The sequence below is a fragment of the Physella acuta genome, unplaced genomic scaffold, assembly GCF_028476545.2.
Source record: "Physella acuta isolate Inbredline_101_S28 unplaced genomic scaffold, ASM2847654v3 ptg000399l, whole genome shotgun sequence".
NCBI lineage: Eukaryota > Metazoa > Mollusca > Gastropoda > Physidae > Physella > Physella acuta.
The window spans coordinates 52,729-71,978 of NW_026731918.1; the positions used below are offsets into that span (position 1 = coordinate 52,729).

Consider the following 19,250-nt stretch of genomic DNA (forward strand, 5'->3'; position numbering starts at 1 on the left):
TTTGGTACAACCACTCACTCCATATATAACGTCACTTTGATACAACCACTCACTCCAGATATAACGTCACTTTGATACAACCACTCACTCCATATATAACGTCACTTTGATACAACCACTCACTCCAGATATAACGTCACTTTGGTACAACCACTCACTCCATATATAACGTCACTTTGATACAACCACTCACTCCATATATAACGTCACTTTGATACAACCACTCACTCCATATATAACGTCACTTTGATACAACCACTGACTCCATATATAACGTCACTTTGATACAACCACTCACTCTATATATAACGTCACTTTGATACAACCACTCACTCCAGATATAACGTCACTTTAATACAACCACTCACTCCATATATAACGTCACTTTGATACAACCACTCACTCCAGATATAACGTCACTTTGATACAACCACTCACTCCAGATATAACGTCACTTTGATACAACCACTCACTCCATATATAACGTCTCTTTGATACAACCCATTACTCCATATATAACGTCACTTTGATACAACCCATTACTCCATATATAACGTCACTTTGATACAACCACTCACTCCATATAAAACGTCACTTTGATACAACCACTCACTCCATATATAACGTCACTTTGTTACAACCACTCACTCCAGATATAACGTCACTTTGGTACAACCACTCACTCCATATATAACGTCACTTTGGTACAACCACTCACTCCATATATAACGTCACTTTGATACAACCACTCACTCCAGATATAACGTCACTTTGATACAACCCATTACTCCAGATATAACGTCACTTTGATACAACCACTCACTCCATATATAACGTCACTTTGATACAACCCATTACTCCATATATAACGTCACTTTGATACAACCCATTACTCCATATATAACGTCACTTTGATACAACCACTCACTCCAGATATAACGTCACTTTGATACAACCACTCACTCCATATATAACGTCACTTTGGTACAACCACTCACTCCAGATATAACGTCACTTTGATACAACCCATTACTCCATATATAACGTCACTTTGGTACAACCACTCACTCCAGATATAACGTCACATTGATATAACCACTCACTCCAGATATAACGTCACATTGATACAACCACTCACTCCATATATAACGTCACTTTGATACAACCCTTCACTCCATATATAACGTCACTTTGGTACAACCACTCACTCCAGATATAACTTCACTTTGATACAACCACTCACTCCATATATAACGTCACTTTGATACAACCACTCACTCCAGATATAACGTCACTTTGATACAACCCATTACTCCATATATAACGTCACTTTGATACAACCCATTACTCCATATATAACGTCACTTTGATACAACCACTCACTCCAGATATAACGTCACTTTGATACAACCACTCACTCCATATATAACGTCACTTTGGTACAACCACTCACTCCAGATATAACGTCACTTTGGTACAACCACTCACTCCATATATAACGTCACTTTGGTACAACCACTCACTCCATATATAACGTCACTTTGATACAACCACTCACTCCAGATATAACGTCACATTGATATAACCACTCACTCCAGATATAACGTCACATTGATACAACCACTCACTCCATATATAACGTCACTTTGATACAACCCTTCACTCCATATATAACGTCACTTTGGTACAACCACTCACTCCAGATATAACTTCACTTTGATACAACCACTCACTCCATATATAACGTCACTTTGATACAACCACTCACTCCAGATATAACGTCACTTTGATACAACCGATTACTCCAGATATAATGTCACTTTGGTACAACCACTCACTCCAGATATAACGTCACTTTGATACAACCACTCACTCCATATATAACGTCACTTTGGTACAACCACTCACTCCATATATAACGTTACTTTGATACAACCCATTACTCCAGATATAACGTCACTTTGGTACAACCACTCACTCCAGATATAACGTCTCTTTGGTACAACCACTCACTCCATATATAACGTCACTTTGGTACAACCACTCACTCCAGATATAACGTCACTTTGATACAACCACTCACTCCAGATATAACGTCACTTTGGTACAACCACTCACTCCATATATAACGTCACTTTGGTACAACCACTCACTCCAGATATAACGTCACTTTGATACAACCACTCACTCCAGATATAACGTCACTTTGGTACAACCACTCACTCCATATATAACGTCACTTTGATACAACCACTCACTCCATATATAACGTCACTTTGATACAACCACTGACTCCATATATAACGTCACTTTGATACAACCACTCACTCTATATATAACGTCACTTTGATACAACCACTCACTCCAGATATAACTTCACTTTTATACAACCACTCACTCCATATATAACGTCACTTTGATACAACCACTCACTCCAGATATAACGTCACTTTGATACAACCACTCACTCCATATATAACGTCACTTTGATACAACCCATTACTCCAGATATAACGTCACTTTGATACAACCACTCACTCCATATATAACGTCACTTTGATACAACCCATTACTTCATATATAACGTCACTTTGATACAACCCATTACTCCATATATAACGTCACTTTGATACAACCACTCACTCCATATATAACGTCACTTTGATACAACCCATTACTCCAGATATAACGTCACTTTGGTACAACCACTCACTCCAGATATAACGTCACTTTGGTACAACCACTCACTCCATATATAACGTCACTTTGGTACAACCACTCACTCCATATATAACGTCACTTTGATACAACCACTCACTCCAGATATAACGTCACATTGATACAACCACTCACTCCAGATATAACGTCACATTGATACAACCACTCACTCCAGATATAACGTCACTTTGATACAACCCTTCACTCCATATATAACGTCACTTTGGTACAACCACTCACTCCAGATATAACTTCACTTTGATACAACCACTCACTCCATATATAACGTCACTTTGGTAAAACCACTCACTCCATATATAACGTCACTTTGATACAACCCATGACTCCATATATAACGTCACTTTGGTACAACCACTCACTCCAGATATAACGTCTCTTTGGTACAACCACTCACTCCATATATAACGTCACTTTGGTACAACCACTCACTCCAGATATAACGTCACTTTGATACAACCCTTCACTCCATATATAACGTCACTTTGGTACAACCACTCACTCCATATATAACGTCACTTTGATACAACCACTCACTCCAGATATAACGTCATTTTGATACAACCCTTCACTCCTTTATAACGTCACTTTGGTACAACCACTCACTCCAGATATAACGTCACTTTGATACAACCCTTCACTCCATATATAACGTCACTTTGATACAACCACTCACTCCATATATAACGTCACTTTGGTACAACCACTCACTCCAGATATAACGTCACTTTGATACAACCCTTCACTCCATATATAACGTCACTTTGGTACAACCACTCACTCCAGATATAACTTCACTTTGATACAACCACTCACTCCATATATAACGTCACTTTGATACAACCACTCACTCCAGATATAACGTCACTTTGATACAACCACTCACTCCAGATATAACGTCACTTTGGTACAACCACTCACTCCAGATATAACGTCTCTTTGGTACAACCACTCACTCCAGATATAACGTCACTTTGATACAACCACTTACTCCAGATATAACGTCACTTCGGTACAACCACTCACTCCAGATATAACGTCACTTTGGTACAACCACTCACTCCATATATAACGTCACTTTGGTACAACCACTCACTCCAGATATAACGTCACTTTGATACAACCACTCACTCCAGATATAACGTCACTTTGATACAACCACTCACTCCATATATAACGTCACTTTGATACAACCACTCACTCCAGATATAACGTCACTTTGATACAACCACTCACTCCATATATAACGTCACTTTGGTACAACCACTCACTCCATATATAACGTCACTTTGATACAACCCATTACTCCATATATAACGTCACTTTGGTACAACCACTCACTCCATATATAACGTCACTTTGATACAACCCATAACTCCATATATAACGTCACTTTGATACAACCACTCACTCCAGATATAACGTCATTTTGATACAACCCTTCACTCCTTTATAACGTCACTTTGGTACAACCACTCACTCCAGATATAACGTCACTTTGATACAACCCTTCACTCCATATATAACGTCACTTTGATACAACCACTCACTCCAGATATAACGTCACTTTGGTACAACCACTCACTCCAGATATAACGTCACTTTGATACAACCCTTCACTCCATATATAACGTCACTTTGGTACAACCACTCACTCCAGATATAACTTCACTTTGATACAACCACTCACTCCATATATAACGTCATTTTGGTACAACCACTCACTCCATATATAACGTCACTTTGATACAACCACTCACTCCAGATATAACGTCACTTTGGTACAACCACTCACTCCATATATAACGTCACTTTGATACAACCCTTCACTCCATATATAACGTCACTTTGATACAACCACTCACTCCAGATATAACGTCACTTTGATACAACCCTTCACTCCATATATAACATCTGTAACGGTTGTAACTATCACCGAAACTCCCAAGTTACTATTTTACTTCAGATGAAACAATAGAGTACCAGCCAACATTTAAACAGCCACTACCCCAACAACAATAGAGTACTAGCCAACATTTAAACAGCCACTACCCCAACAACAATAGAGTACCAGCCAACATTTAAACAGCCACTACCCCAACAACAATAGAGTACTAGCCAACATGTAAACAGCCACTACCCCAACAATAGAGTACCAGCCAACATTTAAACAGCCACTACCCCAACAACAATAGAGTACCAGCCAACATGTAAACAGCCAATACCCCAACAACAATAGAGTACTAGCCAACATGTAAACAGCCACTACCCCAACAATAGAGTACCAGCCAACATTTAAACAGCCAATACCCCAACAACAATAGAGTACTAGCCAACATGTAAACAGCCACTACCCCAACAATAGAGTACCAGCCAACATTTAAACAGCCAATACCCCAACAACAATAGAGTACTAGCCAACATGTAAACAGCCACTACCCCAACAATAGAGTACCAGCCAACATGTAAACAGCCACTACCCCAACAACAATAGAGTACCAGCCAACATTTAAACAGCCACTACCCCAACAATAGAGTACTAGCCAACATGTAAACAGCCACTACCCCAACAACAATAGAGTACCAGCCAACATGTAAACAGCCACTACCCCAACAATAGAGTACTAGCCAACATGTAAACAGCCACTACCCCAACGGCAATAGAGTACCAGCCAACTTGTAAACAGCCACTACCCCAACAACAATAGAGTACCAGCCAACATTTAAACAGCCACTACCCCAACAACAATAGAGTACTAGCCAACATTTAAACAGCCACTACCCCAACAACAATAGAGTACCAGCCAACATTTAAACAGCCACTACCCCAACAACAATAGAGTACTAGCCAACATGTAAACAGCCACTACCCCAACAATAGAGTACCAGCCAACATTTAAACAGCCACTACCCCAACAACAATAGAGTACCAGCCAACATGTAAACAGCCAATACCCCAACAACAATAGAGTACTAGCCAACATGTAAACAGCCACTACCCCAACAATAGAGTACCAGCCAACATTTAAACAGCCAATACCCCAACAACAATAGAGTACTAGCCAACATTTAAACAGCCACTACCCCAACAATAGAGTACACCAAAATTTAAACAGCCAATACCCCACCAACAATAGAGTACCAGCCAACATTTAAACAGCCATTACCCCAACAACAATAGAGTACCAGCCAACATTTAAACAGCCACTACCCCAACAACAATAGAGTACCAGCCAACATTTAAACAGCCACTACCCCAACAACAATAGAGTACCAGCCAACATTTAAACAGCCACTACCCCAACAACAATAGAGTACCAGCCAACATTTAAACAGCCACTACCCCAACAACAATAGAGTACCAGCCAACATTTAAACAGCCACTACCCCAACAACAATAGAGTACTAGCCAACATGTAAACAGCCACTACCCCAACAATAGAGTACCAGCCAACATTTAAACAGCCACTACCCCAACAACAATAGAGTACCAGCCAACATGTAAACAGCCAATACCCCAACAACAATAGAGTACTAGCCAACATGTAAACAGCCACTACCCCAACAATAGAGTACCAGCCAACATTTAAACAGCCAATACCCCAACAACAATAGAGTACTAGCCAACATGTAAACAGCCACTACCCCAACAATAGAGTACCAGCCAACATTTAAACAGCCACTACCCCAACAATAGAGTACCAGCCAACATTTAAACAGCCAATACCCCAACGGCAATAGAGTACTAGCCAACATTTAAACAGCCACTACCCCAACAACAATAGAGTACCAGCCAACATTTAAACAGCCACTACCCCAACAACAATAGAGTACTAGCCAACATTTAAACAGCCACTACCCCAACAATAGAGTACCAGCCAACATTTAAACAGCCACTACCCCAACAATAGAGTACCAGCCAACATTTAAACAGCCACTACCCCAACAACAATAGAGTACCAGCCAACTTGTTGCTTAAACAGCCACTACCCCAACGGCAATAGAGTACCAGCCAACTTGTAAACAGCCACTACCCCAACAACAATAGAGTACCAGCCAACATTTAAACAGCCACTACCCCAACAATAGAGTACTAGCCAACATGTAAACAGCCACTACCCCAACAACAATAGAGTACCAGCCAACATGTAAACAGCCACTACCCCAACAACAATAGAGTACTAGCCAACATATAAACAGCCACTACCCCAACGGCAATAGAGTACCAGCCAACTTGTAAACAGCCACTACCCCAACAACAATAGAGTACCAGCCAACATTTAAACAGCCACTACCCCAACAACAATAGAGTACCAGCCAACATTTAAACAGCCACTACCCCAACAACAATAGAGTACCAGCCAACTTGTTGCTTAAACAGCCACTACCCCAACGGCAATAGAGTACCAGCCAACTTGTAAACAGCCACTACCCCAACAACAATAGAGTACCAGCCAACATGTAAACAGCCAATACCCCAACAACAATAGAGTACTAGCCAACATGTAAACAGCCACTACCCCAACAATAGAGTACCAGCCAACATTTAAACAGCCAATACCCCAACAACAATAGAGTACTAGCCAACATGTAAACAGCCACTACCCCAACAATAGAGTACCAGCCAACATTTAAACAGCCACTACCCCAACAATAGAGTACCAGCCAACATTTAAACAGCCAATACCCCAACGGCAATAGAGTACTAGCCAACATTTAAACAGCCACTACCCCAACAACAATAGAGTACCAGCCAACTTGTTGCTTAAACAGCCACTACCCCAACGGCAATAGAGTACCAGCCAACATGTAAACAGCCACTACCCCAACAACAAGCCTTGTAAGTGGCCATTTGATGACGGGGGGGGGGGTGGCCAGTTGATGACCTGGGGTGGCCAGTTGATGACCTGGGGGTGGCCATTTGATGACCTGGGGGTGGCCAGTTGATGACCTGGGGGTGGCCAGTTGATGACCTGAGGGTGGCTATTTGATGACCTGGGGGTGGCCAGTTGATGACCTGGGGGTGGCCAGTTGATGACCTGGGGGTGGCCAGTTGATGACCTGGTGGTGGCCAGTAGATGACCTGGGGGTGGCCAGTTGATGACCTGGGGGTGGCCAGTTGATGACCTGGGGGTGGCCATTTGATGACCTGGGGGTGGCAAGTTGATGACCTGGGGGTGTTAAGGAGTCGGACATGTACACACCACATTTTGATAGCACCTCGAAATTATATGATTTATTTCTGTCAACCTACAAGAATTGCTTGTATAACTATAGTGCTGGTACTAAATGTAGTGTTGAGGATGATATTGCTTGTATAACTATAGTGCTGGTACTAAATGCAGTCTTGAAAATGATATTGCTTGTATAACTATAGTGCTGGTACTAAATGTAGTGTTGAGGATGATATTGCTTGTATAACTATAGTGCTGGTACTAAATGCAGTCTTGAAAATGATATTGCTTGTATAACTATAGTGCTGGTACTAAATGTAGTGTTGAGGATGATATTGCTTGTATAACTATAGTGCTGGTACTAAATGCAGTCTTGAGAATGATATTGCTTGTATAACTATAGTGCTCAAGCTTTAAACAACTATTGAAGGTTGAGCCATTGATTCAACAATTATTGAAGGTTGAGCCATTGATTCAACAACTATTGAAGGTTGAGCCATTGATTCAACAACTGTTGAAGGTTGAGCCATTGATTCAACAACTGTTGAAGGTTGAGCAATCGATTCAACAACTATTGAAGGTTGAGCCATTGATTCAACAACTATTGAAGGTTGAGCCATTGATTCAACAACTGTTGAAGGTTGAGCCGTTGATTCAAAAACTATTGAAGGTTGAGACATTGATTCAACAACTATTGAAGGTTGAGCCGTTGATTCAACAACTATTGAATGTTGAGCCATTGATTCAACAACTATTGAAGGTTGAGCCATTGATTCAACAACTGTTGAAGGTTGAGCCATTGATTCAACAACTGTTGAAGGTTGAGCCATTGATTCAACAACTGTTGAAGGTTGAGCCATCGATTCAACAACTATTGAAGGTTGAGCCATTGATTCAACAACTATTGAAGGTTGAGCCGTTGATTCAACAACTATTGAAGGTTGAGACATTGATTCAACAACTGTTGAAGGTTGAGCCATTGATTCAACAACTATTGAAGGTTGAGCCATTGATTCAACAACTATTGAAGGTTGAGCCGTTGATTCAACAACTATTGAAGGTTGAGACATTGATTCAACAACTGTTGAAGGTTGAGCCATTGATTCAACAACTATTCAAGGTTGAGCCGTTGATTCAACAACTATTCAAGGTTGAGCCATTGATTCAACAACTATTGAAGGTTGAGCCATTGATTCAACAACTATTTAAGGTTGAGCCATTGATTCAACAACTATTGAAGGTTGAGCCATTGATTCAAATAAATATTTGTCGTCTAGCTGGTTTATAAATAGAGTAAAAAGTGGTTGGCATTTATTTCAGCGACCAACTCGTATGGCCTGCAGAAGTGACTGAAGCTAACCGATAGACAATCGATAGATCAATGTTTTCTCTCCGTCTACTGTGAAATCGAACAGAAGTGACAATCCAGCAAGGCCCTTAACTACAGTTGCTAATTGGATCAAAACGGCAGGTTAAGCTATCAATAGAGTGGTTGTGTGTAGTGTGCACCTGCCATGAGATGCACTATTGAATATGGTACATAAATGTTGTATTGTATGACTTTAGGGTAGAATGGGCATTAATGTTGTATTGTATGACTTTAGGGTAGAATCGGCATTAATGTTGTATTGTGTATCTTTACGGTAGAATGGGCATTAATGTTGTATTGTATGACTTTAGGGTAGAATTGGCATTAATGTTGTATTGTATATCTTTAGGGTAGAATCGGCATTAGTGTTGTATTGAATTACGTTAGGGTAGATGTGTGATGTAGACAAGTTTTGAGCTCTAATACATCATGTAAAATCGTGTGTTGACCACATGTAAAATCGTGTGTTGACCACATGTAAAATCGTGTGTTGACCACATGTAAAATCGTGTGTTGACCACATGTAAAATCGTGTGTTGACCACATGTAAAATCGTGTGTTGACCACATGTAAAATCGTGTGTTGACCACATGTAAAATCGTGTGTTGACCACATGTAAAATCGTGTGTTGACAACATGCTGAGAGAGTGTGATTTACTTATGTATGTTAGGAAAAACTATAAGACATTTGAGGCATTGTATAAAATGCAGTAGTCTACTAACACTACTTTGTTGATAGAAACGCCGCAAGTTTTAACTATTTCATATTACCTCCCCTGCCAGTGTAAGAGGTTGCTGAGCTAGAAACGACACAACATTGCCCTTCATCACCAAGCCAGCTTTTCCATATATATTGCACACGCAGTTAATGACGATAGAGTGGGTTAGCTTAAAGCTAATTTTCTGATCTTATTTTGTGTATACAACTGGTTTCATTCAAACGAATCACTTACCTCGAGCGATGGTTAAAGAAGAAGAAATATCTCTTAACAAGAATCCTTTTGTTTTGGCCTCTCCCTGGATTTGTTTACGTAAAAGAGTTCATGAACACATCACGGGTGGAGGGGTGTGTTCATGAACACATCTATTCTGATGTTGTTTACTTTTGATGTCCTTTTCTTGTTTTGTTTGAAGATTGACTAGTAGACCTAGTTATTACATTACCGGTAGGGCCTGACATGTCTAGAGGAGATTTATAAACAGCTACAGTCCTTCACTTTTATTTCTTTAGCAAACACTGCTAAACACAAAAATACATACATTTGAATAATCATGTCAATGGTCATCACATCTGGCAGGAAACAGAAGGGCAGAAATATTCAAGTCCTAGCCTACTTTGAGCCGCTAAAAATCCTGGACTAAAACAAAGTGGGCTATTGTCTTACCACTGGGTGCCGGCCTCGCTCACTGCGCGCGCACACTAGCAACGCTCGATAGTAAACACCCTGTCGACCTCAAGTTATCCCCCTCCCCCCTCTCGTGATGTCGGTGCTGCCTGCACATGGTTATATGTTAGATCATTTCTTTAAAGAACATCAGACCGCTCGACTTTGTGTCGAGTAACCGAAACTCTCCCTAGACCAACAAAAACATCTGTAGAGGGGAGTGCATCAGCTGATTGTAGAGGGGAGTGCATCAGCTGATTGTAGAGGGGAGTACATCAGCTGATTGTAGAGGGGAGTACATCATCTGATTGTAGAGGGGAGTACATCAGCTGATTGTAGAGGGGAGTGCATCAGCTGTTTGTAGAGGGGAGTGCATCAGCTGATTGTAGAGGGGAGTACATCAGCTGATTGTAGAGGGGAGTACATCAGCTGATTGTAGAGGGGAGTACATCAGCTGATTGTAGAGGGGAGTACATCGGCTGTTTGTAGAGGGGAGTGCATCAGCTGATTGTAGAGGGGAGTGCATCAGCTGATTGTAGAGGGGAGTGCATCAGCTGATTGTAGAGGGGAGTACATCAGCTGATTGTAGAGGGGAGTACATCAGCTGATTGTAGAGGGGAGTGCATCAGCTGATTGTAGAGGGGAGTACATCAGCTGATTGTAGAGGGGAGTACATCGGCTGTTTGTAGTGGGAAGTGCTTCAGCTGATTGTAGAGGGGAGTACATCGGCTGATTGCTTTTAACAGCTTATTGCTTTTAACAGCAGCGTCATACCACAAGAAACATTAGTTCAGCTCCGTGGAAGGTTTAAGAAAGTGGGAGTCGTTCTGGTGAAAGCTGTTTACCTGAATACACTCTCAAGTAAAGCGAGATAGAGAGATGAAACAGGTAAAGTGAGATAGAAAGATGAAACAGGTAAAGTGATATATAGAGAGATGAAACAGGTAAAGTGAAATAGAGAGATGAAACAGGTAAAGTGAGATAGAGAGATGAAACAGGTAAAGTGATATATAGAGAGATGAAACAGGTAAAGTGAGATAGAGAGATGAAACAGGTAAAGTGATATATAGAGAGATGAAACAGGTAAAGTGATATATAGAGAGATGAAACAGGTAAAGTGAGATAGAGAGATGAAACAGGTAAAGTGAGATAAAGAGATGAAACAGGTAAAGTGATATATAGAGAGATGAAACAGGTAAAGTGAAATATAGAGAGATGAAACAGGTAAAGTGATATAAAGAGAGATAAAACTGGTAAAGTGAGATAAAGAGATGAAACAGGTAAAGTGATATATAGAGAGATGAAACAGGTAAAGTGAAATATAGAGAGATGAAACAGGTAAAGTGAGATAGAGAGATGAAACAGGTAAAGTGAGATAGAGAGATGAAACAGGTAAAGTGAGATAGAGAGATGAAATTGGTAAAGTGAGATAAAGAGATGAAACAGGTAAAGTGAGATAGAGAGATGAAACAGGTAAAGTGAGATAGAGAGATGAAACAGGTAAAGTGATATATAGAGAGATGAAACAGGTAAAGCGAGATAGAGAGATGAAACTGGTAAAGTGAGATAAAGAGATGAAACAGGTAAAGTGATATATAGAGAGATGAAACAGGTAAAGTGAAATATAGAGAGATGAAACAGGTAAAGTGAGATAGAGAGATGAAACAGGTAAAGCGAGATAGAGAGATGAAACAGGTAAAGTGAGATAAAGAGATGAAACAGGTAAAGTGATATATAGAGATGAAACAGGTAAAGTGATATATAGAGAGATGAAACAGGTAAAGTGAAATATAGAGAGATGAAACAGGTAAAGTGAGATAGAGAGATGAAACAGGTAAAGCGAGATAGAGAGATGAAACAGGTAAAGTGATATATAGAGAGATGAAACAGGTAAAGTGATATATAGAGAGATGAAACAGGTAAAGTGAGATAGAGAGATGAAACAGGTAAAGTGAGATAGAGAGATGAAACAGGTAAAGTGAGATAGAGAGATGAAACAGGTAAAGTGAGATAGAGAGATGAAACAGGTAAAGTGATATATAGAGAGATGAAACAGGTAAAGTGATATATAGAGAGATGAAACAGGTAAAGCGAGATAGAGAGATGAAACTGGTAAAGTGAAATAAAGAGATGAAACTGGTAAAGTGAGATAGAGAGATGAAACAGGTAAAGTGATATAGAGAGATGAAACAGGTAAAGTGATATATAGAGAGATGAAACAGGTAAAGCGAGATAGAGAGGTGAAACAGGTAAAGTGAGATAGAGAGATGAAACAGGTAAAGTGATATATTGAGAGATGAAACAGGTAAAGTGAGATAGAGAGATGAAACAGGTAAAGTGAGATAGAGAGATGAAACAGGTAAAGTGAGATAGAGAGATGAAACAGGTAAAGTGATATATAGAGAGATGAAACAGGTAAAGCGAGATAGAGAGATGAAACCGGTAAAGTGAGATAGAGAGATGAAACAGGTAAAGTGAGATAGAGAGATGAAACAGGTAAAGTGAGATAGAGAGATGAAACCGGTAAAGTGAGATAGAGAGATGAAACAGGTAAAGTGAGATAGAGAGATGAAACAGGTAAAGTGAGATAGAGAGATGAAACAGGTAAATCGAGATAGAGAGATGAAACAGGTAAAGTGATATATAGAGAGATGAAACAGGTAAAGTGATATATAGAGAGATGAAACAGGTAAAGTGAGATAGAAAGATGAAACAAGTAAAGTGAAATAGAGAGATGAAACAGGTAAAGTGAGATAGAGAGATGAAACAGGTAAAGCGAGATAGAGAGATGAAACAGGTAAAGTGATATATAGAGAGATGAAACAGGTATGTGATATATAGAGAGATGAAACAGGTAAAGTGAAATAGAGAGATGAAACAGGTAAAGTGAGATAGAGAGATGAAACAGGTAAAGTGATATATAGAGAGATGAAACAGGTAAAGTGAGATAGAGAGATGAAACAGGTAAAGTGAGATAGAGAGATGAAACAGGTAAAGTGAGATAGAGAGATGAAACAGGTAAAGTGAGATAGAGAGATGAAACAGGTAAAGTGATATATAGAGATGAAACAGGTAAAGTGATATATAGAGAGATGAAACAGGTAAAGTGATATATAGAGAGATGAAACAGGTAAAGTGAGATAGAGAGATGAAACAGGTAAAGTGATATATTGAGAGATGAAACAGGTAAAGTGAGATAGAGAGATGAAACAGGTAAAGTAATATATAGAGAAATGAAACAGGTAAAGTGAGATAGAGAGATGAAACAGGTAAAGTGAGATAGAGAGATGAAACCGGTAAAGTGATATATTGAGAGATGAAACAGGTAAAGCGAGATAGAGAGATGAAACAGGTAAAGTGATATATAGAGAGATGAAACAGGTAAAGTGATATATAGAGAGATGAAACAGGTAAAGTGAGATAGATAGATGAAACTGGTAAAGTGAGATAGAGAGATGAAACAGGTAAAGTGATATATAGAGAGATGAAACAGGTAAAGTGATATATAGAGAGATGAAACAGGTAAAGCGAGATAGAGAGATGAAACTGGTAAAGTGAGATAAAGAGATGAAACAGGTAAAGTGGGATAGAGAGATGAAACAGGTAAAGTTATATATAGAGAGATGAAACAGGTAAAGTGATATATAGAGAGATGAAACAGGTAAAGCGAGATAGAGAGATGAAACAGGTAAAGTGAGATAGAGAGGTGAAACAGGTAAAGTGAGATAGAGAGATGAAACAGGTAAAGTGATATATTGAGAGATGAAACAGGTAAAGTGAGATAGAGAGATGAAACAGGTAAAGCGAGATAGAGAGATGAAACAGGTAAAGTGAGATAGAGAGATGAAACAGGTAAAGTGAGATAGAGAGATGAAACCGGTAAAGTGAGATAGAGAGATGAAACAGGTAAAGCGAGATAGAGAGATGAAACTGGTAAAGTGAGATAGAGAGATGAAACAGGTAAAGTGAGATAGAGAGATGAAACAGGTAAAGTGAGATAGAGAGATGAAACAGGTAAAGTGAGATAGAGAGATGAAACAGGTAAAGTGAAATATAGAGAGATGAAACAGGTAAAGTGATATATAGAGAGATGAAACAGGTAAAGTGAGATAGAGAGATGAAACAGGTAAAGTGAGATAGAGAGATGAAACAGGTAAAGTGATATATAGAGAGATGAAACAGGTAAAGTGATATATAGAGAGATGAAACAGGTAAAGTGAGATAGAGATGAAATAGGTAAAGTGAAATAGAGAGATGAAACAGGTAAAGTGAGATAGAGAGATGAAACAGGTAAAGTGATATATAGAGAGATGAAACAGATAAAGTGAGATAGAGAGATGAAACAGGTAAAGTGAGATAGAGAGATGAAACAGGTAACACGGCATCGTATTTATTACAAATCAGCATATCGTCAGATGCTTGGCCGTGGGTGCTATTTAAATAACTATAAATAAAAGCGTGGATCTTTTCCTAAATATTAGTAAAGGTCAAAGGCGTAGCGAAGCGGGAGGGGGGGGGGTGACACCATTTAGGGGGGTTGACACCAATGCAAAAAATAGCAAACTATATAAAGAAAAAAACCGGGAGTGATCTCCCCTAAACTTTCTCTAATCTATATATATAATTCTCTTCTGGGAGACGTTAGAAAACAAGCTGCACGCGCGCTCCCTATCACACCCACCCCTACATGGTCTGGTGAGCTGTGGTTCACGCTAAATGTTTACAAGCAGAGCCTGTTTAGTGACGGCTATTAGGGGCAGATAATTTAGTTTGAAACTATTTTAAACGTAGGGGACGTAACTAAGAGGAGGCTGCTTTCAAGGGGGGAGGTGTAGGGTATGGGTTGGGGAAAGGAGGGGGGATTATCGTCCTTAACGAGCTACTGATAGTGTTTTAAATCAAATATATTCAGTGGCAGCATTAGTACTGTCGAATTCACAAATTATGAATTACTGAAAAGTAGAAAATAAAGCAAACTAAATAGCGGCGTATGATACGCCGCGGGTCGGCTCGTATTCTTATATAACACTACGGGGGCTGGCAACTCGGGATATAGACATGATTTTTAATTACTTAAAATGTTTAAAATAGAATAGAATCTCGTAGAAAAAAAGAATTGCGCAACAAGCGAACGCCAAGCAAAATGTGTATAGTAGTGCGGAATTCTATTAGTACTTTATAAATTCACATGCTTTTTTTGAAAATCGGAAAAAGCGTAAATTACTACTTCCGGTCAACAGAAATAACTCAAAATTTGATAGAAGGCACAGAATTAGATCTTTAACTTACATGTGAAATTTCATTTATCTATCTGAAATAGTACTCAAGTTATTCGCTTTTGAAAAATTGAAAGTAGAAAAAGTTCCACTTCCGGTTATCGGAAATCGCTGAAAAGTTGATACAGAATAACAAATTTGATATAATACGAGTCCCGAAAAAATAGGGAGGGGGGGGGGGGGTGACACCATTACGTAATCCAGGTAATGATAGAGAAAAACATTGCTACATCCACTGAATTAATAACAGACTATAGATAAACATCGTTAGTATTATATGTGCACAGTTTAAAGCTATCACCTGGAAAGTGGGGTAGGGTGGGGGGAGTTACATCATCTAAACCTGAGGTAAACGGTTTGGGGGGGGGGACTTTAAAAAAATTGGGAGGGGGGGGGGGGGCGGACACTGATAAAAGTATATATTTTCTATATAAATTCCATTTCGTCCGGGGGACGGTAGACTTTCTTGGGGGCGGCAGAGCCACCCCCCCCCCACACCGGAAAAGATGCCTGGAAGAAACTCTGTGTGTGTGTGCGTGCAGAGTTTCTTCCAGGCATCTGTTCCGGGAAATGAAATTTATAAAATTTATATAGAAAATATATACTTTTAACAGTGTCCGCCCCCCCCCCCCCTCCGAAGAAAGTCTACCGCCCCCCCCCCTGAACGAAATGGAATTTATATAGAAAATATATACTTTTGACAGCGTCCGCCCCCCCCCCCCCCCCCCGAAAATTGTTGTCCGCGGCCCCCCCCCCCCCCCCCCCCCCCCGAAAATTTCAAATGCAACCCCGGAGAAAAAAGTCTGGAAGAAACACTGTATATATATATATATATATATATATATATATATATATATATATATATATATATATATATATATATATATATATATATATATATATATATATATATATATATATATATAAATGCCCTGCTAGAGGGGGGACGACTACACTATATTACTATCTACCTCCCCTAGGCTTATCTCATTAAACTGTCCGGTCAGTGCAACCGTGGTTAAACCCTACCATTAGTCTAGATAAAAACAAAAAAACTTTAACAATGCAATAAAATGTATTTAACAGAAATGGAACCAATAATAAAACGTAAACAGTAAGACAAATTCAAAACATCCTAATCCAACACTAAACAAACACTAACAAACAAAACACAACGTTCGATGGAATTTTATGTACATTCGATGCCTCGGATAGTCTAGGCTCTGAATACACAGACAACCTTCCTATCCCCTACGGCCACCGAAACACCATCTAATATCCGCACCAAAGATCAAACAAACAATACATACAAAACAATACATACAAAACAATACGTACAAAACAATACGTACAAAACAATATATGCAAAACAATATATACAAAACACCCAGCCAAGTTGCACAAGCAACCTCACTTCAAGCACAAGGTGCGCCAAGCGCCCACACAGAAACTGACCAGAACTACATTCTGGTTATTAGGTGAAAAAGCACTAATGCTGGCGGTCACTCGGCCTTAAATACCCTGTGACTGGCCGGCAGGGGAAACCCCGAAGCCGCTGTCCGTTTGACCATTCACGCACAGATTCGCACACACAAATATAATACAAAATAAATCATCCATTCACCGGCTCACATATATGAGGCAATTAGGTAGGTAGATAGGTAGGTAGGTAGGTAGGTAGGTAGGTAAGTAGGTAGGTAGGTAGGTAGGTAGGTAGGTAGGTAGGCAGGCAGGCAGGCAGGCAGGCAGGCAGGCAGGCAGGCAGGCAGGCAGGCAGGCAGGCAGGCAGGCAGGCAGGTAGGTAGGTAGGTAGGTAGGTAGGTAGGTAGGTAGGTAGGTAGGTAGGTAGGTAGGTAGGTAGGTAGGTAGGTAGGTAGGTAGGTAGATAGGTAGGCAGGAAAGCAGGCAGGCAGGAAAGCAGGCAGGCAGGTAGGTAGGTAGGTGTGTCATGATGAAATAATATTAAACACATCATTGTTATGATGTGTGCTTTATTAGGGTATTTTGGTGCGAGAGATATGACGAATGCATGTTTGATGACGCGGATGAAAGAGAGTGAAGTTTTGCCATAGGAACGGGTTGTTATGGTATGCAAGCTAGTTAGATCGGACTAGGGATAATGTAAGAGATACTTCGTGTAATGTCGATATCAAGGATAGTTTTATGTTTATTCATACGAGAATAGTAGTTGAATAAATATTTACCAAGAAAATAATAGGCATTGTGTAAAGCGATTGTCGCCTAATCGTGGTGATGTGAATGCACATGGTAGTGGTATGCTTTAAATGGTAGTAGATCACGTGATCAAACACAACACTCTCACAGCAGCCCTAACAGTCATGTATAAATGTGTCTATATAGGTCTTTGTGCTAAAATTTCTCTTTGCGCATTTTTCGTTGTGCTCAATTTTCTGTTTGCGCTTTTTTTCTGTTTGCGCTTTTTTTTCCGTTTGCAATTTTTTTCTTTTTGCGCTTTTTTCTTTTTGCGCTTTTTTCTGTTTGCGCTTTTTTTTGTGCGCCTTTTCTGTTTGCGCTTCTTTCTGGGAACCCTGGTAAAGGTATCTAATAGATAATAAAGTGATCCACGCTTTTCTTTATAGTTATTTAAAGAGAAGTGTAAAAAAAAAAAACGTTTTAATAACAAGCTTTTGTGAAATAATGCACTAATAATAGAAAATAAATGATTTTCTATTATTATATAATAATACACTACTACTTTAATAACTATAAAGAAAATATATATGGGGGCGTCAAAAAATATTTCCCCGCTCAAGCTTAACCCGCCTCTGTTGACAATAGTAATACTTCTTTCTGACGTACTTACATTCATTGATAATTGATTTACTTAAAATTTAAAAGTCTCGGGGGACACTGGACTTGGTTACTTGCATCTTGTCTTATCAGGTCTGTATTATTGGTTAGGATTTTAAAGTAGCATTCTAAAATTATCACCTTGTTTTTGTATTCTTTATTTATAAGTTATTGAAGCGTATATTAGAAATATTTCTGTTTTTGTCTGTGTGTTGGAGCTTATACATTGATGAATGTTATTTCTGTTTTATCAATATTTAGAGCAGTGGTTCTTAACTTTTTGAATGTACCGAACGAAATCCAGCTTCATTTGCTCATTCACCAAATCTTTCTTAGGAAAAAAATTAATTTCAAATTCTAAACATATATTTTACTTGTTTGCACAATGAATCGTGCATCAAAATTAATGTTTTCAATGAACAAAACCATAAAAATATTAAATGCACACAAAATCAAAAATGAATATTAACAAAATTAGTGTGCTTTCTGCTGTTGCATT

At 39.2% G+C, this 19,250-nt stretch overlaps 2 protein-coding genes across 3 annotated transcripts in view; both read right to left on the minus strand.

Moving 5' to 3' along the window:
* LOC131942300 (hemicentin-2) overlaps positions 1-10,698 on the minus strand; it is a 37,091-nt gene extending 26,393 nt beyond the window's left edge. Inside the window, exons 1-2 of one of the 2 annotated variants that reach the window (XM_059302104.1) lie at positions 10,665-10,698; positions 10,233-10,519 (exon numbers count right to left, since the gene is read on the minus strand). The gene's annotated coding sequence lies outside the window, so the exon portion shown is untranslated. The other variant, XM_059302105.1, reaches the window with a different exon arrangement.
* On the minus strand, positions 7,557-9,010 carry LOC131942305 (uncharacterized). The gene is made up of 2 exons (XM_059302110.1): positions 8,333-9,010; positions 7,557-7,907 (listed from the first exon to the last, which is right to left on the minus strand). Exons 1-2 carry the CDS (start codon positions 9,008-9,010, stop codon positions 7,557-7,559), a joined length of 1,029 nt encoding a protein of 342 aa, XP_059158093.1.
* Positions 10,699-19,250: the final 8,552 nt, after the last annotated feature.